Below are 27,075 nucleotides of genomic sequence, written 5' to 3' on the forward strand. Positions count from 1 at the left end.
TTATGATAGTTGCAGTGTCCAGGGCAGTGGTGGGATTCAGCTGGTTCGCACCACTTCGGCAGCTAATTTTTTGTTGCCCAGGCCCAGAACGGACTTCTGGAAGCGGCATCCACACAGAGAACCCGTTGTTCACATATTTGAATCCCACCACTGGTCCAGGGTCATGTGAACACCTTTTGCAACCTTCTGACAAGCAAAGTCAATGGAGAAGCCAGATTGACTTAACAACTATGTTACTAACTTAATGTTAGTGATTCACTTAACATCAGTGATTCACTTAACAATTGTAAAATGGGGCAAAACTTAGTTAACAAACGTCTCACTTAGCAACAGAAATTTCGGGCTCGATTGTGGTCGTAAGTCAAAGACTATCTGTACTTTGGTCAGGATTGAAGTGAATAGCTTAAAAAGAGAAGTTCCTCTACCGCTATTGCTTATTACTTGCATTTAGATTCTACATTTCCTATCTATTTTACCATGGTTAAGCAATACTGATCAATTTATATGATGTAGATAATAGAAACGAAATTAAAAGGTAAAAACTGTCAAAACTATGGAATTCATTACAGTAGTAAATAGTAGTAAAATAACAGAGCTTTGAAGAGATCTGAATTTTATGGACAAACTGTGATTCATGGTGCTCAAGTGCATGCATATAATGGAACACATAATTAGCCACCTGAGCTTAAGATAAGCCTCAGCTGTTTTAAGATGTTCCGTACAGGAGCCATGTGCATGCCTACTCATGTTGTAAATTGCATGTTATCCCTTCAATTTCAAATCTCCCACTGTCCTAATAATAAGGATTCATAAATCCTTAGTTACATAACTTTTAAAAGGCAGCATGTATTCAAAGTGATATACACAGCTGGCTAGCAGAAACACTTGGCTCTCAAGCCCAACTGCAATTACACACCCTTATGTAAACTTCCTCCTATTCAAACTATACCCATTAACTAACTTTACATCCATTCCTTCTCTCACAAGTTTGAACGTTATCTTGCTCGCCAATTATAATAATTATTATCAACCTGACTTAACCCATTGCAGGAAGAATGCCTCTTCATTAAATCTTATCAACCACAAATCTACTATGTTGATGCAGTGTGGATTAGAAGGTAGATGTTTTTTGACTTCCACGTTGAAGCTGACTGAGTGGCCCAAAGCCAGGTTCAGTTTGCAAGGCAGCATTGGAACCTAAGTGTCTTCACTCCAGCACTTTAATCGTTATATCATAGTGGCTCTGATATAATTACACTTATGCACAGTATTTAATTCTATTTCCCAGTCTCTTAAGTATCACAAATCGCCTTGTGGCTTGATGGGCAGCAACAAATTTAATAAATAAGGCAGCAAAATTTTCTTACGTTTCCAGTTCTCCTTGTAAGTAGGATATCCACCTTCTAAGTTTTAGTTTCCAAAGAGGACTTTTTTGGACCTCCTGTGAACTTTAGAACTTACTGAAAAAAGCTACCCAATAGAAAACAATTGTTTTACACCAAGAATAAAATATAAGGTAAGTGAAGTTTAATCCCTTCAAATTTTAGTTTCTGATACTAACTTCCTATTTCAAGGGAGATAAATTGTTCATATTAAAGTCATCCCCATTTACTCCCTATTCAGGTTAGGCGGCATTTTGCCACCTACAGATTGGTTTTGTGGCATCTTCTGATTCTCTCAAGATACTAGAAGAAACGTTAACTCCATACTCTCCAGCTTCATTGTTTTTACATTTAGCATATTCTCACAAATAACACAAACAAATAATTTAATAATTATAGGGGGAATCGTGAAGTTCATTGCCTTGTGGCTTAAGATACTTACAAATAACGTAAACTAGAGTAAAGAAACTAAAATAAAATACTTATTTTTTTAGATCCTGAAAGTAAGAGTTTTCCGTGTCTAATATGCAACTTCCAACAATTTCTTCTTTTTAAAACTGAGTAAATTGAATGACTGCATTCCTTTCGGTTGTTTTTTGATAGATCTAGATCAGCAGCCTCCTTCCTTTGGGAGTACAGCTGACTTTCCAGATGCCACTGGACTCTCACTCTAGCTTTCAGCAGTTTAGCAACATCCAGAATGCTACATATTTTTCCATCCCTGTTCAGGCAGATCAAAAAAAAATCCTTGTGGCCTAAGAAAAACCATTAGGACGTTACAAAACTCCAAATCCAAGCTACAGCACTTGGGCTATCCTTATGTAAGAATAGGAAGAATTGTTCTTTAGTCAGACAGCAATTTTGCTCCAAAACATGAAGCTATTAGGTAGAAGAAAATAACGAGATGCTGAAGAAGCCAGCTGAGAGTGGAGTTTCAATACTATTAAATACAGTTCATTAAGGAAGAAACTTGCTTGAGAAGCATGTCTCATACCAATTTTTCTTCTTATCATTACACAGCTCATAACCATGCTCATAGCTCAGTCTAAAGCAGACATGTCAAACACAAGGCCCGGGGGCTGGATGCGGCCCGCAAAGTGGTTTCATGCGGCCCGCGAAGCCATCCTGGAAACAGTGAGGGAACGGCCCCCACTGCCTTGGCCCTGGCCCAGAGACCCTCCTTCTGCCAGAGACCCTCAGATCTGCCCCACTCCTGCCCAGGACCCCATAGGCACCCTTGATGCGAACGATGTAGAGCTGGCCATGCCCACCCAGTAGGCCATACACACTCTAGCCACGCCCACCTTGGCCATACCCACCCGGCCGCCTGAGGGCAACCGTAATGCTCATGCGGCCCTCAGTGAAATTGAGTTTGACACCCCTGGTCTAAAGGAAGGGAATGTGCGGTGTATATATTGCTTTAACATTGGAAGAATGAGCTGCAAACAAATCTAATGAAGATTCAAAGTTTCAAGCTCATTATTGTTATTTAAAATAAAGATCTAACAGAATTAGGAGGACCACATTCAGAATTCATCTTAGAGCTTTACTTGGAGCAACTACCATCGCTATTCCCCCCCCCCCTAAATGCACTCTTCACTTGTAGTCCTTTTCTAACACTACCTAAGGCTATCAGTGACGGAAACTAAGAAAACATATATTCCTCTACATTCCCTTGATCTACTCTGGACGAGACCAAAGCAAAGCCTTTGTGAATTTCTTCTTTGGTCAAGAAGTAAAAGCGAGAAAATGTTATTTTTAATGACAGAGGTCAATAGGGTGAAAAGCACTTCCCGAGGCACCAAAGGAAGAGAGGCTGCTAATATTTATTTATTTATTTATTTATTTATTTATTATTTTGATTTATATACCACCCTATTCCCGTAGGACTCAATATATCCCAAGTGCATCTCCAATTCTTAGGGTTGCACCATTCAAGTTCTGTTTCAGCACAAAGAAAGACAGGGAATATTAACTGTGGGAAAAGGAAGAGAATGTTGGATTGTGGCTCTTAATTGTGGTCATTATTACTGTCAGATAGCGACAAACCAGACAATCAGAATCTGCCGTGTAGCATAAATATGGAGACTTCATTGTGCAAGCTACATGGGATAAGAGGGGAAAAATATATTATCAAATCTGGACATACCCAAGTTTCATATATTCTTTTTGTACTGAATAGTGCTTAACATTTCATTCTTATTCACACAAGAAAAATGCCATTAAATAATCCCATTAATTTAACATTCTTTATATAAATTTTATTAAGCTGCACATTCCCCATTATTCACCTTCATTAATACGTCACCTTATCTTCTTTTCCAGGGTATCACCTCTTCCGACAAGTTTTAGCTGAACCTTTTTGCAAGTCCTTCTTTTAGTCTTTTAGTTTCCTCCAGACAATCATTCGCTATAATGTATTCAGGGTTTATTCCTTTTTGTATGAGTTTCATCCCACTTCTTGATTCTCTTAATGTATTTTGTATTTGTAATTTTTCTTCTGCATTCCCATCTAATGCTACTGCACTTTGAGAATTTGCTCTAACAGGCATCTGCAAAACTCAATGAAGGTAAATTACAGATATAAAGCAAGGACCCCAGGGACTTTAAAAGCCTTTGCCATTATACTGAATAGAAATACTCATGAACAAATAAAACCAGTGCTTTCTTTTTCAAACTAATTTAGTGTTCTACTTTGTGGAGAGGGAAGAGCAAAAGTTACTCTGAAATAGATGTTTCTAGAAATTTCCATCTTCCCTGATAATGTAAGAAAATGATAATAAAGTATAAAAATGGGCATTTGGCTCAGTTTCTGGAAGAGTGACCAATAAATATTCCATGGCTCAACAAAACACCTTTGTGGTTACAAGTTGAGGACTACGTGTAGTCAATAATCTAATACAGATACTCACTAACAACTCACCATTTTGGTCTAGTGTTTAAGGTAGCAGGTGGAAACCACAAAATTGAGTTTTAATCCCACCTGAGACATGAAAGCCAGCAGGGTGACTCTGGGCCAGTCACTCTCTCTCAGCCCAATTTACCTTATCGGTGGGAGGGGGGGTGTTGCAGTAGGGAAAATAGGAATATTACTTATGAATTAATTTATAAAAATAATAAATAATAAAGATGGGATAATAGCTAAATAAATAATAAATAAAGGCTAAAGACCAGATATGCAAACACAGATTATACACCAAACTCAAATGCAACTTCTACATAGAAAAGAACTCTTCTTTAATGTACAGTAAAAGTATAACGCAACATTAGCTAAGGAAGAGAAAAATTATAATGGTAGAAAAACAATGCATCTCGTAAAGCGGTCACTGAAAAAGAATTTCAAAAGGAACCTCTAATGGGGGAAGGTATCTCTACTGGAGCATTAATTAACAAGGGGCTGTCAACTCTGCACTAAATAAAACAATAGGATTTTATTTCACTACCGATGTTTATTAATTTCTCAGCACCAGGATGTTTTAAGTTATTATGAATGCCCAATTCAGTCAAGAACGCTTTTTCCAGGATGGAATTGCAAACAAAACTCCTTGTTTTACTCTTCCTTCAGAAAAAAATGCAATCAAACTTGATTATGAAGGTTTTGAATTATTCCTTTCACTATTGCTGAGTTAAAAGCACTGTCCACCCATCTTGAAGAGGCAGAAATCTGTATCAGTGTAGGTCTGCTGTCTCCATTGCTGATCCCCATCCTGTTTCTATTTCACGTCATTAGAGATGCCTGAAGTCTGTTGTATGTTCTATTCTGGAGTCTCCCAATCTTATGTGAAAAGACCAATACATCTAAACGGTCCTAGTTTTGGAAAGGCTGCTCTCTCATTCATGTTTGAGTACTGCTTTCAAACCAGATAAGATCAAGGTTTTGTTTTTAATATTTCTTACAATTTTTTATTGCAAACTAACTAATATCTTTGTAGTATTGCATTACTTTACAGCCTTTCTAAGCAGTGGAATGGACAAAAATGGTGGATGTGCATCCTCCCTGCCCCTTTACGAATAAAGATTAATCTTATTTTATAAGCTAAATCAGAAAGCGTATGTTTGGCTGTTACCTTTCTCAAGTCTTCTTTATCATGCATTTCCCAAGGGCCCTATTCACCACTTGAGCGTTTGACTCCTTCCTCATGTAAAACACGTGCATGATGATTCTTTTTGCACTGCCATTCCTTTCTTTAATCTTGCCTTCCCTCCCTTCTTGAAAGACAGCAAGGAATTGATAATTTTCTCATTTGTCAAGGCTGCCGCTATCTCCTCTTCCATCAGCTTCTTCAGCTTCCCTGTATTTCAGCATTTGCCTTTCAGCTTTTCTACCTCCTGGGTCCTCTTTCCATCAAGCTTTTTTCACTCATCACTTTTTTCTTGTGAAAAACATTTACCTCATCTGGTGAAACCAAAGACACAGCTGATCATTTTCTTTAGCAGATGGCATATTTACAGCCATAATAAGGCCTGTCAGTTCAGCCAATAGGAACCAAAGCTTTTCCTCTCATTATCAAAATTACCACTGAACCCCACAGCGGTTACAAACTAGGTTGCTCAGAGTTAAAATTCAGATGAGGGAAAACTAAAAAATGCATCACATAAAAAGAGAATAAGAGAGCTACAGCCCATATAATATTGCCTTAAGAAAAAAAAACATACCCCAAATATAAACATTTTAAATTTATTTGGTATTGCTGAAGTGTGTGATTATTTCAATCAAGAAAGCATTATTGTAAATTTAAATTGCAATCTATTAAGTCTGCTCCACATGGAAAGGTTTATAGAGGAAACCAAATCAAAGAAGGATCATACTTTTTTCTTTCACTTATTTTCATTTATGAGTTCCCTAAAGGCAGAGTTTCTTTCACTCAAGCCTTGTTGTAATAGTTTTGAGTGCAGGGATAATTCTGGTTCCTTCCAACAACTGTCTACTGCTGCCCTCTCACTGTTTTTTTTAAATAAGCAGACTCTATAGCCATGGTAACAATAAGTGTCACCAGCATCACATACTTCCTTTGCTAGACCATTTATCAGTCTAAAAAATGATTCGTGTCATCTTGCACAATATTAAAAGTTGCTCCAGGACTTTGCAAATGAAAAAAATATGCCTGGTAACCTATGAAAATGGAAAGGACATTTCCCTCCCAGCTAGTTCTCGGTCATCAGCTTGCTCTTTCAATATCACAAAAATTTTAGCCCATATCTCTAGAAGTCTTTGGAGACCAACTCACAATATTTTCTTGCCATCTTTTCTCTGAGCTAAAATGTGTTGGTACCACACACCTGAGCATTAGGAAATCTTGAAAATAACTTACATTTCTTATCAGTTGCTGAAGAAAAAATATCCATTTTCTTCTGGATTTGTTCTGGAAAGATTCAGTTAGATCATATTTTGCATATGTCTGGAAAGAGGAATTTTGCCCAGAAGGTCCTGCATCTTTCGCCTGGAATACTAGGCATATATCTGCTTATTGGAATATAGTTATAAACATGCATTTGATTTCTATACCAAATTACGCCAGTGGCTCAGAATAAACATTTTTAAATGTGTACATGAATCCCTGTTTTCAAAAGGCTTATAATATGCAGGTAGTCTCTATTTAGTAAATGACTTGTTTAGTGATTGTTTGCAGTTATAATGGTGATGAAAAAGATAAATTTGTGATCAGTCCTTGTATTTATGACCTTTGCAAGTCTGTAAAGCTCTGAAGATCATAAGAACAATGGCAGTTTCATTTAGCAACCAGTTTGCTTAATGACCAACTTGCTGGTCATAATTGTGGTTGCTAAATAAGGACTACCTGTATTATTGGTGCTGGCAGCCTCTTCTGGATAGTTTAATTTCAGCAATGACATATTGGGGCAGTGAACTATGATGTAACACCTCCTGTAAATAAATATGATTCAACAAATGGCAGCACTCAGTTCCCTAAGTTGATTTGCAATTAATAGATGGAAGACCTCTGAGGAATACCAGGTTTGTATGCTATAAACCATTTTCATATTCTTGATATGAAAACATGGTTGTCTCCATGATTTCACAAAGAGTGGAACTCAAAATAGACACAACTACTATTATTACTGCTGTAAATACTGCTGGAAGTCCTTTCTTGATTTGATGATCTACAAATACAAATAAATATGACAAGGCAGGAATAATTGTTTGGTTTTTTTTGTGGTTTATTACAACTAGAGGAGCTCAAGTTCAGTGTGAGGCACATTCTCATCTTTTTCCCTTTTCCTCCTTCCAAGAATCATTCTAAAGTCAAATTATCCCACATAACTCGTCTGTGTGTTTGTAGGAGTTGAAATATATCTATTGAACCAAATATTGTTATTTGCTCCAACACTGGAAGTTTTTAAGAAGAGACTGGACAGCCATTTGTCTGAAATGTTATAGGGCAGGGGTAGGCAACCTCGGCTCTTTTATGACTCATGGACTTCAACTCCCAGAATTCTCCCAGAGTCCCAGAGTCATAAAAGAGCCGAGGTTGAATACCCCTGGTATAGGGTTTCCTGCCTGAGCAGGAGGTTGGACTAGATGACCTCCAAGGTCCCTTCCAACTTTTATTATTATTGTTGTTGTTGTTATTTTGAATATGAGAATGTAGAACCTCCACCAGAAAAAAACTAAATTACGTGAATCCCTGTTTTATAATTATTACAATGTTGAAGCTTGTAATAGGTAATGGTTACTTTGATGCCACCTACCAGCTTCTAAATTAAAAACTTAAACATTGAACTAATTAAATATAACAATTGACAATTATCAGTTTTGGATTTTTTCTATACCACATACTAAGGCACAGGCAAAAAATATATTAGCTCTTTTAATATTAAATTCAGAATCTTAGTTAGATTCACAACTGGCATTCAGTTGTTTTCAGTTCTACACCAATACTGTATTTTTCCAGGCTGATCAAACAAGCAAGCTGTATGCTACAATCAAGGCAGAAATTCAAAACAAATTTGTGCTGCCAAAGTATCAGATGCCACATTAGTTTATGATTGAGAATATATATTTGAGCCTAATAGGGCTTCCTTTTAAGTCAATATATACTGAATGTTGCCATGACTGAATCATAAGCAGTCTCAGGGTGAGAGAAATATATCTGACAAATCCTGTCTCATTACTTGTAAACCAGGATTTACACAGCAGCGTGTTACATTTCTAAGCAATATCTTACATCATATCCCACAGAGGAGGCTGCTTGTGGATAAGGCAAAAATAAACCGTCTATGGAAATGTTTGTAGATATGAGCAAATATGGTATATTTTAGGACTGCTAGATGCACCTGTTGATTTTAGATAAAGGTAAAGGTTGCCCCGCACATGCGTGCTAGTCGTTTCCAACTCTAGGGGCCGGTGCTCATCTCCGTTTCAAAGCCGAAGAGCCAGCGCTTATCCGAGGATGTCTCCGTGGTCATGTGGCCGGCATGACTAGATGCCAAAGGCGCACGGAACGCTGTTACCTTCCCACCGTAGTGGTCCCTATTTTTCTACTTGCATTTTTACATGCTTTCGAACTGCTAGGTTGGCAGAAGCTGGGACGAGTAACAGGCGCTCACTCTGCTACGCGGCACTCGGGATTCGACCCGCCAAACTGCCGACATTCTGATCGACAAGCTCAGCGTCCTAACCCACTGAGCCACCGTTGGATTTTACATAATCTTAAAAACATTTCAGCCAACCTAGTGCCATTCAAATTTTAAAAGTACAGAGGTCCTCTCAGGATTTACTGTTAATCAGTTTTATGATTTATTTAATTTCTCAGGTGTATAATCCATTATTTTCATCCCAGTCCATAATGAATTTATCAGAGTACCAGTAAATTTTGTAAAAGACAGGGGTAAAAAGCTTGTAAAAGAATGGAAATGCCAATAAAAGTTTATTTATTTATTTATTTATTCAGTTTATATACCGCCCTATTCCCGAAGGACTCAGGGCGGTTTACAGAGCAAAATTTAAAAACAATACAGTATAAAATTAAAATAAAATTCAATTAAGTATAGCCCCCAAAAATTAAAATCACATTTGAGGAGAAAGAGATCAACATCCTGTCTGGAATTTCTAAGATGTGGCTAATGGGCTAAATTCACAACAATTTATTAGGAAAGAAGCTAATTAAAATATTAGGTGTTAGCATAATAATGATCTTATATCCAATATAATGTGTGCTTTTTAGCCTTATTCCAAACTGTTGAAGGGCAGTCTTAAGATGGGTAAAATCTATTAGGATTTGTCACTTGTTACCTTGGAGGAAAATCTGGTGATTACTTGGCGCTTGAATGAAAATAGCAAAAAAGTGCTGGTTATTTTGCCTCAACCACCAGATACCTAGAGTTGGCGAACCACATTCAAACGTTCTCTTTCGATAACAGCGTTAGCCACACTGCCTCCATCACCCTCTCTGACCCAAGATTTCCAACCATCTTACGGCATTTCACCTGAATCTGAGCTTCAAGCTTAGTCCTGCAAAATTTCAAAAGGCGTCAACTCAATAGTTATAGGGAGCTTATCAGCCATTTTCCGCTGCAGGAGAGAAGGAATCCAGTGTCACATTTGTTTAGCATTCAAAATAAAAGCTGAGAGGGGGACGGGGTGGGAGGGAAACAGTAACAAACGTAACCGTTCTCCACCAATCCTACGCGATACTGGCAATGCATTCACAACGGTTAGATCAGGGGTAGGCAACCTCGGCTCTTTTATGACTCATGGACTTCAACTCCCAGAATTCCTGAGCCAGCTGTGCTGGCTCAGGAATTCTGGGAGTTGAAGTCCATGAGTCATAAAAGAGCCGAGGTTGCCTACCCCTGGGTTAGATAATAGCTTCATCAGCATCAGCATCTTCTCCTCGCTCGCTTTTTCTACCGCCCCTTCTAACTCTCATCAAAATAATATCCGCCTAGCAACACAGCTCCTTTCTCACTGATTGGTTGGCCCATTCAAGGCACTTCTTAATGACCGGGTCTGAGCAACAATTACGCGAAACTTGGGAAAGGGAACGACGCATTAGCATAAACGGGGTTAAGAGGCCGAGATAAAAAGAAGACGAAGCGACACCCCCCCCCCCAGCGGAGGGATCTGTCTACATCTTTTATTTAAACGCATAGCCGGCGTAACCGCGTCGCGCTCCGGCCGTAAATCCGCGACGGAACTACTTTCGCAGCGGGGAGTCCTGAATCGCTCTGCCGTCGCGACGCTTACGCGACGCACCAAAGGGGCGGGATGGGCACTTCGCGCAACCCATGAGACGATACAACGGATGCGGAAACGCTTGGGGATTGGGTCGCGGCAGAAAACGTCAAGGATGTGACGTGACGTGAGGGGGGCGGGACCCCCAGACAGCATTGGCCCCAGGCTGATAGAGAACTCTTATTTCGGGCCCTGTCAGAAAGTGGAGGCGGCTCCCGCGAGGCCTTCGGTGAGTGAAAATGCGGTCGAAGGGGGGGGGGGGGACCACGGGGAAGAGTTAGCCTTGGAGAGGACTGGGAGAGTTATAAACGGGGAGGAAGGAGAGCCTCGTCCGGGCGGGGTTCCTCGGTCGACCTGGAGGGCGCTGTGGAGAACCGAAAAGCGAAGGGAGGGTGGACTTCCTCGAAACCGGGGAAGGGATGGAAACCCGAGGTGGACGGTGGATGCTCTCCCTCTTTCAGCGTCCTTCCATCCTGCGAAACGTTAAAGCAGGGGGTCTTCAAACTTGGCCCTTTTATGACTTGTGGACTTCAACTCCCAGAATTCCTCAGCCAGCAAAGCTGGCTGAGGAATTCTGGGAGTTGAAGTCCACAAGTCATAAAAGGGCCAAGTTTGAAGACCCCCTGCCTTAAAGGCTCGAAAGTGGCTATGTCAACGCCGGGCCTTCTGGGCTATCTATCTGGGGCGCTTCCTCCGTTGCCTCTTCCCCGCACAACACAGCCCCAGGGGAGGGAGCAAGAGATGCCCAGAACCAGCTGTTGCCCCTTGGAGCTCACTCCGGGCAATCCGTCTCTAGGAGGAAGGGCTAGGATCGCAATAGGCGGAAGAACGTCGAGGAACCGTTTCGAAATTCTGAGACGAAACGAGCTCCTCTCTCTCCTTTCCGTTTAGCGCAAAGGCCGTTCTTAGATAACGCTTTTTTTCCCCTCCCCCTCCCCCGATCCTGCATCAGCGCGTTGCCAAGAAAACAACGACAAAGGAAAGAAAGGAATGAGGGTAGGGAAATAAAATGAAGACTTTGGAAAAGCCTCTAAATCAGGGGGGTCTTCAAACGTGGCCCTTTTATGACTTGTGGACTTCAACTCCCAGAATTCCTCAGGCAGCGTGCCTGGCTGAGGAATTCTGGGAGTTGAAGTCCACAAGTCACAAAAGGGCCAAGTTTGAAGACCCCTGCTCTAAATGTTCGGGGCTTTTAGAGCACTAGGTAAACAAATACAACTGGTGTTAACATTAGGCAGATGACTTGAGATATGTAGACGTGGATAAATTGAAAGTAAAAAAATATATATAGGAAGAACAAATTAAGAAAGAATTTTGGGGAAACCCGATAAACTTTTTCTTCCTTCCAGTGTTGTTCAAAAAAAAAGCTTTGAAAAGAGTTTCAATATTTAAAAAGTAACTATAAGTTTCATTCCCCCTTAGCTCCTCTATTTCAATAAACACACCTACGTTAATTTTAGTTTTATCTGTCACCTTTCTTTTCTCCATCTCTCTTGAGGGCCTAGTAAGCAAGGCAAGGATATAGACATTTTGGAGAAGCAGTTTTTTTCAGACACAAATACCTGTTGCCTTAGTTGGCTGTGGGAGAAGATTCAGTGCCAGGTTTAGACATTTATAACAGGATAGTTATCTGGGGTATTTATTGTGTTTAAACAGATGTCAGAGTAGGAACTTGCTTTTTTCTGTGGAAAACAAGATCCAAAGGGTGCTGCCCTCTTTAATATGAAGCGAGCCTCCAGGAAGAGGGAAAGTGATATCACAATCTAAGACAGAACTTTTTATCAAGAGAAGTTCACATTGGCAGGTTTTGATTTGTCAACAGCTATTGAGAGTGCTTGTTCTGTAACTAGTTTCAAATTATTTCTGTTATTTAAGGTTGAGGCATTTTTATCAAATAATAAAATTGGTACATGTACTTTACCTGGCTTCTTTTGTAAATCTGAATGTGAAATTGATATTTAGGAGTATAAAGGTGTAAAATAGTCACAATAAAAATTGAGAAGGGTTGGGTTTGATATAGTTTTAATTAGGACAGCAGTGAACATATTTTGATGCTATTCCTCAATCTTTATGGTATGCTCAATAACTGGATAATACCTATTAATTTGTAATTGTTATAATTGTTTGTATTAGTGCACTGGTTCTCCTGGTTCACATATGAGAAGAAAGATTGTGGGGGAAAAACATGGGGTCCGAATTGGAGAACCTAAATCCAGGTGCCAGAATAATGACATTCCATCCAACTGTGGAAGAATTTAAAAATTTCAGCCGTTATATTGCCTACATAGAGTCTCAAGGAGCCCATAGAGCTGGACTGGCAAAGGTAAGTAAGAAGGGCTGGGAACAATGATGATAATGCTGCAACTTATATTTAGTATAATTAAATTTGATTCAGAAATATATAACATATTTGATGGGTAATCTCAGCATACAAATGAGCAAGCTGTTTCATGGCGAGATTTTATTAGATCCCATTGATGAGGAAATAGTACTCATTTTTGCTGGGGGGAAATCAAACATTTAATGAAAATGTTGAAGTTCTAGATTTTTCTTTTGTTGCACATTATTTTAACTAATTATTTGACATAGGATGTCATGGTTCCGATAGATGAGACCAGTAGAAATAAGAACTCTTGAGGCAATTGCTTCATCAAAGAATACTTTTAATGGCTACATAGTATTGGCATGGACAAAAGTGAACCCAAGACTGAAAGTCCCCCCCCCCCCCAAGGTTACAGTGTAAAAGTTGAACTCCCTATCCCAATTAACTACTTTGGTGGGCTTTCTAACGGTATCTCCAGCCTGCCAAAACTTAGGCAGCTTGACTTTGGTTCCCACAGGAAAGTATTTATTATGGCTAAACTAAAAGAACACATCTCCCTTCTCCACGGCTGTGGCAACCGAAAACGAAGTAAAGATGGCTGCAGACAGAATCATTTGAAGGTTTGACGTAGGATTTGAAATGAAACCTAAATGTTTCTCGGAGACCCATATAACTATTTTACAACTTTTATTTCTGTGGTATGCGCCATCATGATGATTAATTTCTAAACAAACTGATTTATTACTTTGGATATGCAGAATTCTAAAAAGAACACTGCAATAATATTGTTCCTTAGGTCTGTGCCAAACTGTTGAAAGTTGGGCTTCACAACATGAAGTAGCATATGCAAGGCACCTCTGTTGAATCAATAAAGCAGCTGCATGTTTTTCAATAAGCATGTGTATGTGTAGCCAGTAAGCAAAGCCTGCCTTGGGTGCTTTCTGGTTTCAAAGATATAAGAAAATACCTACACTGAAGAGTCAGTCTATTTGAAGTATTATTATATTACCTTTGAATGTTCTATTCTTGTAGTTTTCCAGTTAATTACTCATATAAAAATTACATTTTCTAGATTGTTCCTCCTAAGGAATGGAAGCCACGCACATGGTACGATGATATTGATGATGTGGTCATCCCTGCTCCCATTCAGCAAGTGGTTACTGGCCAGTCAGGCCTCTTCACTCAGTATAACATCCAGAAGAAAGCTATGTCAGTCCGAGAATTCAGGAGGATAGCAAATAGCGACAAGTAAGAAAAGATGATCTAAACTTGAAAAACTCCAAATATATATATTTATATGTATGTATTTATATAGGTAATATAAGTTTGTAATGGTTCAAATCTAAAAGCATCTTAATTTAACAAAGTCCCTGCCAGTATCTGGCATAAGTGTATTTCAAATTGGAATATAATTTCTTGAGAATATTTGCTTCTGTATCTTAGTCTTACAGCTCCAAAAAAAATTCTTATGAATGGACTGCACTATTTCAATAGCAAATATTTGAATGGGTCATCTCTGAAAAACTGCATATTTGTGTGATAGTTTCTAGATCAAAACCTTGTTTCTTAAACACATTTCTGTCAGATACTGTAAGATACGGCTGACGTAACACCTATTTCTGCTGTCCGCCTTAACTAAAACCAAGAGAATGAAATAATATTGGTAGAAGTTACAGCATCTTTTTATGTAAACAGTTTCAGCCTTTGAGTATGATTCAGTTGAAATCTTAATTGTATTACAAAATTTAAATGATCGAGTAGTTGACTCTGGCTCTTTCATCTAGGATGTTTGTACATGACTATCTTCTTAAATTCTGATTTCCAGGATGCTTGTCTACAGTTATATGTTATTTAAAATTGGTGATAACTCATGACATTTGTCAGTGAATAAAGAAAGTGAATGGACAAGTTATATTAAGACAGTCAACCTGTGCTCCCTTAGGTACTGTACTCCTCGGTATACAGATTTTGAAGATCTTGAACGCAAGTACTGGAAGAATCTCACTTTCAATGCTCCCATCTATGGGGCAGATGTTAATGGCACACTCTATGACAAGGTAAAAGAGGAGTAATGAGACATAACAGCTTCTGTATCTGTTAGCTGGTGTTAACTTGTTTTTCGCATGGATTCAAAATTCATCTACGTTTTCAGCATTAATGTTATTGAATTTCCTAGGTTGACCCCTGAAAATTGAAATAGGTATGTGTAATGTGTACATGGATAGAATATATGCGGCAAAATTAATCTACAATATTCATAAAATTGAGCACCCTCAGAGTGAATTTTTTATACAGATATTGGAATATATGTTATTAGCTTACTGCTTTTTTAAAAAAAACTGTTTTTAATCTTTTTAGCATGTAGATGAGTGGAATATTGGTCATCTGAATACAATTCTGGATATAGTAGAAAATGAAAGTGGTATTACCATTGAGGGAGTGAATACGCCTTATCTCTACTTTGGGATGTGGAAAACGTCCTTTGCCTGGCACACGGAGGACATGGACCTGTACAGTATAAATTATCTGCATTTTGGAGAACCCAAGTCCTGGTGAGATATCCTGTGTCAGTGTGTGTGTTTGTACGCGTGTGTATGTATGTATCAAGATGTGCATACATTTTTAATTGAGAGTCATATTTAACATTTTCTCAAGTGTAGGAATAATGCTGAAGATGGGAAATGATTAAATTTGCTTACATATCAGCGTTGTTATATAATATAAGCCTAAAACATCTTTTTTGTGTGTGAATGTATTTGTAATTTGTTTACGTGCCACCATAGGTACTCTATTCCTCCAGAGCATGGGAAGCGGTTGGAACGTCTTGCTAAAGGTAAACATCCCTCTCTAAATGAGTTTGTGTAGTTGATTGCCTCTAAAGAATAATGACAGCTGTTTGTTTTTTTAAATTTTTAACTTAATTGTAATCCTAATCTGACTTTACTACAGATACTCTTTGATTTATAACCATTCATTTAGTGACTCAAGTTACAAAGACACTGAAAACAGAGATTTAAGACCAGTTCTCGCTCTTATAATTGTTACGGCATCCCCGTGGTCTTATCAAAATTTGGACACTTGGCATCAGAATATGTTTACAAAGTTGCAGTATCCCAGGGACATATGATTGCCCTTTGCCATTTTTCCAGGGGTCTTTTGACAAGCAAAGTCAATGGGAGAAGCCAGATTCTTTTAATAAATGTGTGATTCACTTAACAACCATGCCCCAAAAGTCATAAAATTGGGCATGACTCACTTAACAGTTGTCTTGTGTAGCAATTGAAATTCTGGTCCCAATTGTGGTCATAAATCAAGGACTATGTGTAATATAATAGCAATAATTTAGAAAAATTATGGAAATCTTGTACAACAACAATAATAATGTTGGAAGGGACCTTGGAGGTCATCTAGTCCAACCCCCTGCTCAGGCAGGAAACCCTATACCATTTCAGGCAAATGGCTGTCCAGTCTCTTCTTAAAAACTTCCAGTGTTGGAGCATTCACCGCTTCTGGAGGCAGGTTGTTCCACTGGTTAATTGTTCTAACTGTCAGGAAATTTCTCCTTAGTTCTAGGTTGTTTCTCTCCTTGACTAGTTTCCATCCATTGCTTCTTGTCCTGCCCTCAGGTGCTTTGGAGAATAACTTGACCCCCTTTTCTTTGTGGCAACCCCTGAGATACTGGAACATTTCATTTTATTTATAAAAGTCCCACAAATATAATACTGAATTTCAGAAAGTAACTTTCCTAAAGTTCTCTCTACATGTGAAAAAAACTAATGAAGGCTTTCTAAAAAAAATAAATGCCTCTGATGCTTCATTATGTGTCAAGAGGGGATAAGAAAAGTGTACCTCTCTTTTCTCCATTTGCAACTTTTGTCTGAAACTTGCCTCTAGGTTTTGTGGTTACTTTGCCTTTCATACATTGTCATCCTTGGAAAGAGCCATACCAAATTATTCAATCCTGCATCCAATGAATGTTGTATGAGCAGTCCTTTTCAACAAAACTTTTCAACAGAATATCTGTTTCTTAAATAGGATTCTTTCCTGGAAGTGCTCAGAGTTGTGAAGCTTTTCTCCGTCACAAAATGACCTTGATCTCACCATCAATATTGAAGAAATATGGCATCCCATTTGACAAAGTAAGAAAAAACTGATGGCATTTTACAGAAATCTTTGAAGGCAGAGAGTCTTATAAGATTATAGGAACTGGAAATAAAAAGGCCAGATGAGAAAACATCTTATAATTTCTTTGCAATAGTTGCACACAGTAGGGAGGTAATCAGGAGATCCCTCCTATTTTTACAGGTGATCAAAACATATCTAGAAAAAGGATCTTGAGTGTGGGGAGCACTCTGAAAAAGCCAGAGAGAAATAGAATTTAAAAACACACAGGAATCGTGTCATTTCTTCTTCACACTGAGAATATTTCCTGTGTATACTTTTTCACATAATTTATATTAATCCATAAATTCCAAGGATACAACTTTTTACTTTGCTAGGATATATTTTCATTAAATAATTCTTAGAAAAGCTAGAAATATGGGCTCTTTCCAGCTTGGTAGTACTGAAAATTATAAAATTATCAAATGAATTTTAGAGATTATATAAACTATAGAAATCTATACTGATTGCTTCTCTTTCAGGTGACTCAGGAAGCAGGTGAATTCATGATAACTTTTCCTTATGGATATCATGCTGGTTTTAATCATGGCTTCAATTGTGCTGAATCTACTAATTTTGCCACACTTCGTTGGATTGAGTATGGAAAGCAGTCTGTTTTGGTAAGAATTGTTACTTATTCCTAAATGTTTATCAAACAGAATTACAGATTAACATTTATCAATTTAATATTTTGTGGTTGATGGAATGCATCCTATTAACATTTTTTTGCTGCTAAACATGCACTATGAAGTAGGTCTGACCGTTTTAACTTTGGACATCCATAAAAACGTATTAATTCATACAAATAAAGCCTTTAAGACAGTTTAAGAAGGAAAGATTTCAGATGGACAAATGTAGAACACTCTGATTAGTTACATAGGACTACTGTTTTTGATATAAATGTCACAGTGCCAGGTATAAATATTTAGTTAAGGATAAGATATGCCTGTTTGCACAGTTCTCAAGATACTTTTTTCATTAGATATATAAACAATAAAGCTTTTGAAATGGAAATAAGATAATACTTGTTTAATTCTCATATTTTTCAGATATGTTAGCTTTCCTATATCCTATTTTTAATGATTAATGTTTGTTCTGTTAACTCATCAGGTTCATGTCTGTTTCAGATATATAGCTGCAGCCTCAGCTTTCTAGAGGCCATTCTGTGCAGTGTTTTATTTATTTATTAATATTTCAAAGTACTCAGTACAGCAACAAATGCTTTGTCAGAAAGAAAGCTCACAACAGATATATATGGTGATATCAGATAAATATTAAATACCTGTTATTTTGTTCTCCTCTCCCTTTTTCCAGGTAATTACTTTTAGCCTCCAATCTTTGAGGTCACCATTCATTCTTACTAGGAAATGGTATAATTCTCTTATAAGGAAGCATAGTTGCAGAGTGAAGTTAATACTGAATTGAAACGAAAACATAAATGGCCTCAGCTGTTTTGTTATTCCATGCAGTGCTCATGCCGAAAGGACATGGTCAAAATCTCCATGGATGTCTTTGTGAGGAAATATCAGCCTGATCGTTACAAGCTCTGGAAAGCTGGGAAAGATGTGACAGTCATTGATCATACTCTTCCCACACCAGAAGCAACTGAGTTCTTTAAGGGCGAATTCCTTCAGAAAGTTAAGAATGAGAAGCAGTGCCCTGAAGAAACTGAAACAGAGGATGAATGCAAAGCAGATGAAGATATGGAGAAAAAAATGTATGCTTGCCTTTTCCCCCATACATCATGACTTAGCTAGTGTTACTAATCAGTTGCATCTGTGGAGCTTCTATTTTTTCATGTTAAGTGGATACCAATAACATTGGGACTTGTTTCTTCTCCCTTTCTCCTTGCATTGTTTAATAACCAAATTCAGTAAGTTTTAGAAAATGGGTATGTGATTTTCAGTTCTCTGTAGGCTGTGAAATATGACCAGAAATTAATGGTTGGAACCAGACTGTTGACCAAAGAATTGGAGAAAGCATTTCAAAGGAGTTGCCTTAAGTTAAATAAAATATCTTCCTAGATTCTCTTGTAACTGTCTTCTGACCAGTTGTAAATTTATATTAATGACAGATATTTTGAATATGAAATATCCGTTATCTCATAGTAAGTGTGTCTTATTTGAATCCTTGGGTTAAATGGGATTTCTTACAACTGAGAAGAAACCAGTTTCAAGTATTAATGTGAATTGAAAGCTTGCGTGTTCTGTCATCTTTTGACAAACTAACGTGAAATTTTTTTCCTAAGAATTTTATATTTTTTTCTTCCTAGTGGTAAATGTATCTCTTTGTAGAGCTGTGCTTTCTCAGGTACTTCAGAAAAGTTACAAAATCAACTGATTTTTTTCAGAGAGAGCAATCTGATATTAAAGTTGTGTTGAGTTCCGTATAAAACACGGGCAACTTGCCTGGGGTGCAAGTTGAATTAAGAGGAATTATCTTCAGACGCACATAAAATATATAATAGGATTAATGTATATAAATGTGTAAATAAATCATATAATAGTGCTTGAAGTTTACAATCTTGTAGGGCTGGATTACCAGCTGTCTAGGGTTGCATGCAGCCCTAGGCTGCGGTTTGGACATGCTTGATTTAAAAGATGACATGTTTATTTCTTCTTGCAGTGTCCCGAAGCATCGCATTGGAAGCAAGCGGCACCGAGTCTGCTTAGAAGTCCCTCATGAGGTGAGCCAAAGCGAGTCCTTTCCCAAGGAGGAAATGCTCCCAGTGCAGTTTGAGATGGAGGAAGCAGCCCCTCCAGTTGGACCTGCTAGAGAGCCTGTACAGCAAGGGGATGAAGGGCTTGCACCTCCAGGTAACTTATTGGATGCTACTGTTCATGGTGGCCAATCTCATTGGAACTTTACTATGGCCTAGCCCAGGGGTAGGTAACCTTGGCTCTTTTATGACTCATGGACTTCAACTCCCAGAATTCCTGAGCCAGCTATGCTGGCTCAGGAATTCTGGGAGTTGAAGTCCATGAGTCATAAAAGAGCCAAGGTTGCCTATCCCTGGCCTAGCTGTAATGAAATTTGTTTAGTTTTGGCCTAATTTATTGTCTGAATATAACCAATCTAAATGAGGTTTAGTGTGATGCACAAACTCAACCTCTGCTTTCAGCAGACATAAAAACATTAAGAGCAAAACATCAAGTTGAAGACTGATGGTAATGCCTCATTAAGAATAGGAAGGAAGGATATGTTGAAGAAACGGGCGATCTGCAGAGATCTCCGATGAATTTTTTAAAGTTACGTTCTTTTAACGAGCAACATAAAATAAGGAACTAATAGAATCATGTCAGTTAAAACATAGAAGAAATTCAAAAATTGAGGAGTAGCCTCCAGGATGGGACACATTTATCCAAATATTGTTCACAAGACTTTCAATTATGACATAAAATATGAAATCATTAGAATATGTTTAATTTGTATTGTTTTGTTAAACTTGAAAAGATTCGGAAATATGTCTCAGAAAAAGAATACAGCACCAAAGAGCAGAATTGGGACAGATAAATTGATAAAAAAATCTAAAAATTGATTAAGTGCCTGATTAGTGAGAAATTAAAGGTATGATATTGTGTTACGTGTTAATGAAGTTCTAGAGGAAATTCAAATTATAGGAGTATTTTTCTAAAAATATATATATTAAACTTCTAGTTAGACAGGGCCATTTAATAGTTCACATCTGGAAGCCCTAATTTCAGATTAATTTTTAGGCTTTATTAAATTAGAGCATTTTTATTTGGTGGCAGTTACTAAATAACATTTCAAATATTGTTTTTGATGCAGAATATGCAGATTCCTCTGAAGTAAAATTTGAAGAACTGAAAAATGTTAAACTAGATGATGATGATGAGGAGGAGGAGGAGGAAGAGGAGGAAGAGGAGGAAGAGGAACCAGAAGCAGCTGTTTTAGATCTTTCCATTTCACATTCTGTGTCTTCAGTTTTGACCCAATCTGCTATGAAACCAAGCCCGGTATCCAGCCTTCAGTCTAGCTCTTCTTTTTGTTCTGGCTCTTCAGATTCTGAACCTCCTGATCTTTCCAGGCAGTTGGTTGAGCAGAGTGAAGTGCACACGGTTCATAGATATGCTAAGGAAGAGGTGAATGTCATGGAGATAGAACAGCCTTCCCGGAAGAAAACCAGCTCCACAGCTCGTGTGGATGAACAAGAGCTTGCAAAAGTAAGATTCCATCAGAGGGTATACCTACAATCTGTCTTGTATAGCATGCTTCAGACACATTTTAATGGTAAAGCGATATATAGGATGAGTTTTTAATACACACTTATCGTAGAATATTATAATTGCTAACCTTAACTTAAGGGACGCAGTGGCTCAGTGGGTTAGGACGCTGAACTTGTTGATCAGAAGGTCGGCAGTTTGGCGGGTCAAATCCCGAGTGCCGCGTAGCAGAGTGAGCGCCTGTTACTCGTCCCAGCTTCTGCCAACCTAGCAGTTCGAAAGCATGTAAAAATGCAAGTAGAAAAATAGGGACCACTCCGGTGGGAAAGTAACAGTGTTCTGTGTGCCTTTGGCGACTAGTCATGCCGGCCACATGACCACAGAGACGTCCTCAAACAAGCGCTGGCTCTTCGGCTTTGAAACGGAGATGAGCACCGGCCCCTAGAATTGGAAACGACTAGCACGCATGTGCGGGGGAACCTTTGCCTTTACCTTTAATCTTAACTTCTATTTAATTTTCATTTTCTGACATTATCAGCTGATGTGCAGTTTACAAAGAATATCTCTCGGACTGTATTTGCCACATTAGATATCAAATACATCTATAGTCGATGTACTTCTGCATTCTGAAATACACTGTTTTATCCATGATACATGTCTTGCATACTTTGGAGCTTAAACAGTGCAGAAAGTACAAGTAATGTTTCAGTTTTTGAATACATCCAGTAGATACTTTGTTGAAAAACAATGTACCTTTCTGCTATTCCTCCTACTTGTTACAGATTTCAGTTCTTGCAAAATCTGCTACTAATGCTTACTACTATACTGCTATAAGGTTGTGGATACTGATATTATTTATATATTTGTATCTCACTTTTATTATTTTTACAAATAACTCAAGGTGGGGACATATCTAGCATACCATCCTTTTCCTGTTTACCACCCAACAACAACCCTGTGAGGTGGGTTGGGCTGAGAGAGATTGACTAGCCCAAAGTCATCTAGCTGTCTTTCATGGTGAAGATGGGGCTTGAAGTGATGGTCTCCTGCTTTCTAGCCTGTTGCCTTAACCACTAGACCAAGCTGTCTCTCTGATCCTGTCTGATATCTGCAGATGGCAAAGGAGTACATCAGATCTGTAAAGGATCATAAGAAGTCGAAAGGACGTCGCCAGCCCTTGACCAAACTCCCACGTCATCACCCGTTGTTGGTTAAAGATAGCCTTAGTGATGATGGTAAGTTCTAAATTTCTTCCTTTTTTGTAATAGAGGTGTTTGCCTGTTAGTGATGCTGAATTACAGCTAGTGCTTGATTTACAACTACAACTGAGCTGAAGATTTCTGTTGCTAAGCAAGACAGTTGTGAGTTTTTCCTCCATTTTATGAACCTTTCTTACCATAGCTGTTAAGTAAATCACTGCAGTTGTTAAGGTAGTAACACATGGTTGTTAAGTGAATCTGGCTTCCCCATTGACTTTACTTGTCAGAAGTTTGCAAAAGGTGATCGCATGACCCTGGAATACTGCAACCATAATAAATACATGCCAATTGCCAAATTCATTGTTTGAATTTTTATCATGTGACCACAGGGATGCAGCCATTGTAGCTTTGAAAGATTACTAAATGACTAATTGTAAGTCAAGGACAACCTGTAGAAATAAGCATTTTTGATGTCTAAATTCATCCTTTACATTTTTAAAGCAGTCTCTTGTGTTTTGTACAACATATACCCAAAAACATTAATCACGGTCTGATTCACAATTTTTGAAGGTTGTATACTTGGCTGTATGAACTTGATATACTTTGATGCTGAATTTTCAGCTACCCAAGTTTGGATCAAATACAGCACTTTGATCTCTGAGGCAAAAGAAAGAGAGCACATACTTAAAACATGATTTTATAATTGTGAGGTTGTGTATTATTTCCAAATTATTGGTTTCACAAATTATACAGTGAGGGAAAATTTATTTGATATCCCCTGCTGATTTTGTACATTTGCCCACTGACAAAGAAATGATCAATCTATAATTTTAATGGTAGGTTTATTTTAACAGTGAGAGACAGAATAACAACAACAAAAATCCAGAAAAATGCATTTCAAAAAAGTTATAAATTGATTTGCATTTTAATGAGTGAAGTTTGATCCCCTGACAATCAACAAGATTTCTGGCTCCCAGGAAAGAGCTGAGATTAGGAGCACTCTCCTTAAAGGGAGTGCTCCTAATCTCCACTTGTTACCTGTATAAAAGACACCTGTCCATAGAAGCAATCAATCAGATTCCAAACACTCCACCATGTCCAAGACCAAAGAGCTGTCCAAGGATGTCAGGGACAAGATTGTAGACCTACACAAGGCTGGAATGGGCTACAAGACTCACCAAGCAGCTTGGTGGGAAGGTGACAATAGTTGGTGTGATTATTCGCAAATGGAAGAAACACAAAATAATTGTCAGTCTCCCTCAGTCTGGGTCTCCATGCAAGATCTCACCTCATGGAGTTTCAGTGATCGTGAGAACGGTGAGGAATCAGCCCAGAACTACACAGGAGGATCTTGTCAGTGACCTCAAGTCAGCTGGGACCATAGTCACCAAGAAAACAATTGCCGTGAAGGACTGAAATCCTGCAGCACCCGCAAGGTCCCCCTGCTCAAGAAAGCACATGTACAGGCCCGTCTGAAGTTTGCCAATGAACATCTGAATTATTCAGAGGAGAACTGGGTGAAAGTGTGATCAGATGAGACCAAAATTGAGCTGTTAGGCATCAAGTCAACTCGCCGTGTTTGGAAGAGGAGGAATGCTGCCTATGACCCCAAGAACACCATCTCCACCGTCAAACATGGAGGTGGAAACATTATGCTTTGGGAGTATTTTTCTGCTAAGGGGACAGGATAACTTCACCGCATCAAAGGGACGATGGCCAGGGACATGTACCATCAAATCTTTGGTAAGAACCTCCTTCCCTCAGACAGGACATTGAAAATGGCTCGTGGATGGGTACTCCAGCATGGCAATGACCCAAAACATACAGCCAGGGCAACAAAGGAGTGGCCTAAGAAGAAGCACATTAAAGTCCTGGAGTGGCCTAGCCAGTCTCCAGACCTTAATCCCATAGAAAATCTGTGGAGGGAGCTGAAGGCTTGAGCTGCCAAATGTCAGCCTCGAAACCTTAATGACTTGGAGAGGATCTGCAAACAGGAATGGGACACAAATACTTATTTCACTCATTAAAATGCAAATCAATTTATAACTTTTTTGAAATGCGTTTTTCTGAATTTTTTTATTGTTATTCTGCCTCTCACTGTTGAAATAAACCTACCATTACAATTATAGACTGATCATTTCTTTGTCGGTGGGCAAACGTACAACATCAGCAGGGGATCAGATAATTTTTTCCCCCCTCACTGCGTGGGCTTAGCAGCCATGTGTGGAGCTGAACTTTTTTATACACTGTAAAAGGCAGCATTTGTAAAGGTTGCTAATAAAGACGAAGAAAACATTGGCGGGCATGGCTGAAAAATGAGGAACGTTGTTATATTTCCCGTAGTTTACATCTGTTACTCTTTTGCAGTGCTTTTTTTGTAAAAGAAAAAGGTGCCGGAACTCACACATGTCATACAACCCGCCTTGCCTACCCTACAAGGTTCCATCCAAAAAAGGTGCCGGAACTCCTTTCTGAGCGTTCTATGACAAAAAAAGCCCTGCTCTTTTGACAGCCTGGAGAAAAGAGGAAATGATTTATCTAAATTTTGATTGACGCTGTGATTCTTACTGCAGAAATGTCAGAGCAGTTAACACCTGAAGAAGAAACTGAAGAGATGGAAGCCTGGGCCAAGCCTCTCAGCCAGCTGTGGCAGAATCGACCTCCCAACTTTGAAGCGGAAAAGGAGTACAATATTGCCATGGCTCAGCAGACCCCCTATTGTGCAGTGTGCATGCTCTTCCAAACCTACCAGGTAAGCAGACTATTCTTTCTCCTGACCTACATAGTACAGAAGCACTGACAGAATGTGGTTTGTGTAAGTGTGTTCAGACTGATTATTGCTAGTATAATCCTGGTTCCAATGTTTCCATAGTAAGCGGGACTGATTTTCTACAGCATCTGTCACGTTACTCTTAATAAGCGCATGGTTTCTTAAAAAATAAACCATATACCCGTATATACTTGAGTATAAGCCGACTCGAGTATAAGCCGAGACCCCCAATTTCACCCCCAAAAACTGGAAAAAGTTATTGACTCGAGTATAAGCCGATCCGCCGTTCTGCAAGCCTCTGCCGCCAGCAGAGGCTCGATCCGCCATTTTGCAAGCCTGAATACACAGGAATACCCTGTGTGGCCGCGGCTCGTCGGCAGGTCTCCGTTCCTCCTGCCGACCTTTGGGGAGGTTTGGGCGCCTCCCCAAACCTCCCCAAACCTCGGCAGGTCTCCGTTCCTCCTGCCGACCTTTGGGGAGGTTTGGGCGCCTCCCCAAACCTCCCCAAACCTCAGCAGGTCTCCGTTCCTCCGCGCAGACCTGCCGACCTTTGGGGAGGTTTGGGCGCCTCCCCAAACCTCGGCAGGTCTCCGTTCCTCCTGCCGACCTTTGGGGAGGTTTGGGCGCCTCCCCAAACCTCCCCAAACCTCGGCAGGTCTCCGTTCCTCCTGCCGACCTTTGGGGAGGTTTGGGCGCCTCCCCAAACCTCCCCAAACCTCGGCAGGTCTCCGTTCCTCCGCGCAGACCTGCCGACCTTTGGGGAGGTTTGGGCGCCTCCCCAAACCTCGGCAGGTCTCCGTTCCTCCTGCCGACCTTTGGGGAGGTTTGGGCGCCTCCCCAAACCTCCCCAAACCTCGGCAGGTCTCCGTTCCTCCTGCCGACCTTTGGGGAGGTTTGGGCGCCTCCCCAAACCTCCCCAAACCTCGGCAGGTCTCCGTTCCTCCTGCCGACCTTTGGGGAGGTTTGGGCGCCTCCCCAAACCTCCCCAAACCTCGGCAGATCTCCGTTCCTCCTGCCGACCTTTGGGGAGGTTTGGGCGCCTCCCCAAACCTCCCCAAACCTCGGCAGGTCTCCGTTCCTCCTGCCGACCTTTGGGGAGGTTTGGGCGCCTCCCCAAACCTCCCCAAACCTCGGCAGGTCTCCGTTCCTCCTGCCGACCTTTGGGGAGGTTTGGGCGCCTCCCCAAACCTCCCCAAACCTCGGCAGGTCTCCGTTCCTCCTGCCGACCTTTGGGGAGGTTTGGGCGCCTCCCCAAACCTCCCCAAACCTCTGCAGGTCTCCGTTCCTCCGCGCAGACCTGCCGACCTTTGGGGAGGTTTGGGCGCCTCCCCAAACCTCCCCAAACCTCGGCAGGTCTCCGTTCCTCCTGCCGACCTTTGGGGAGGTTTGGGCGCCTCCCCAAACCTCGGCAGGTCTCCGTTCCTCCTGCCGACCTTTGGGGAGGTTTGGGCGCCTCCCCAAACCTCCCCAAACCTCGGCAGGTCTCCGTTCCTCCTGCCGACCTTTGGGGAGGTTTGGGCGCCTCCCCAAACCTCGGCAGGTCTCCGTTCCTCCGCGCAGACCTGCCGACGTTTGGGAAGGTTTGGGCGCCTCCCCAAACCTCCCCAGGTCTCCGTTCCTGTTTGGGGAGGTTTGGGCGCCTCCCCAAACCTCCCCAAACCTCGGCAGGTCTCCGTTCCTCCGCGCAGACCTGCCGACGTTTGGGAAGCTTTGGGCGCCTCCCCAAACCTCCCCAGGTCTCCGTTCCTGTTTGGGGAGGTTTGGGCGTCTCCCCAAACCTCCCCAAACCTCGGCAGGTCTCCGTTCCTGTTTGGGGAGGTTTGGGCGCCTCCCCAAACCTCCCCAAACCTCGGCAGGTCTCCG

General features: G+C 40.1%; 1 protein-coding gene across 7 annotated transcripts in view; it reads left to right on the forward strand.

The window, feature by feature from the left end:
- The first annotated feature begins 10,707 nt into the window (after positions 1 to 10,707).
- Positions 10,708 to 27,075, forward strand: part of KDM4A (lysine demethylase 4A) — a 28,389-nt gene continuing 12,021 nt past the window's right edge. For 4 of the 7 annotated variants that reach the window (XR_014492303.1, XR_014492304.1, XR_014492305.1 and 1 more), the window contains exons 1-13: positions 10,708 to 10,804; positions 12,709 to 12,898; positions 13,971 to 14,146; positions 14,841 to 14,955; positions 15,257 to 15,450; positions 15,682 to 15,731; positions 16,934 to 17,037; positions 17,542 to 17,679; positions 18,529 to 18,776; positions 19,685 to 19,875; positions 20,849 to 21,243; positions 22,358 to 22,478; positions 25,016 to 25,194. Coding sequence is in view for 2 of the 7 variants with exons in the window: in XM_083361104.1 (XP_083217230.1) it covers positions 12,761 to 12,898; positions 13,971 to 14,146; positions 14,841 to 14,955; positions 15,257 to 15,450; positions 15,682 to 15,731; positions 16,934 to 17,037; positions 17,542 to 17,679; positions 18,529 to 18,776; positions 19,685 to 19,875; positions 20,849 to 21,243; positions 22,358 to 22,478; positions 25,016 to 25,194 (2,049 nt within the window). In the remaining 5 variants the exon portion in view is untranslated. The other 3 variants (XR_014492306.1, XR_014492307.1, XM_083361105.1) reach the window with 3 other exon arrangements.

Source organism: Vipera ursinii (genome assembly GCF_947247035.1).
Source record: "Vipera ursinii genome assembly, chromosome: 3".
Classification (NCBI taxonomy): Eukaryota; Metazoa; Chordata; class Lepidosauria; order Squamata; family Viperidae; genus Vipera; species Vipera ursinii.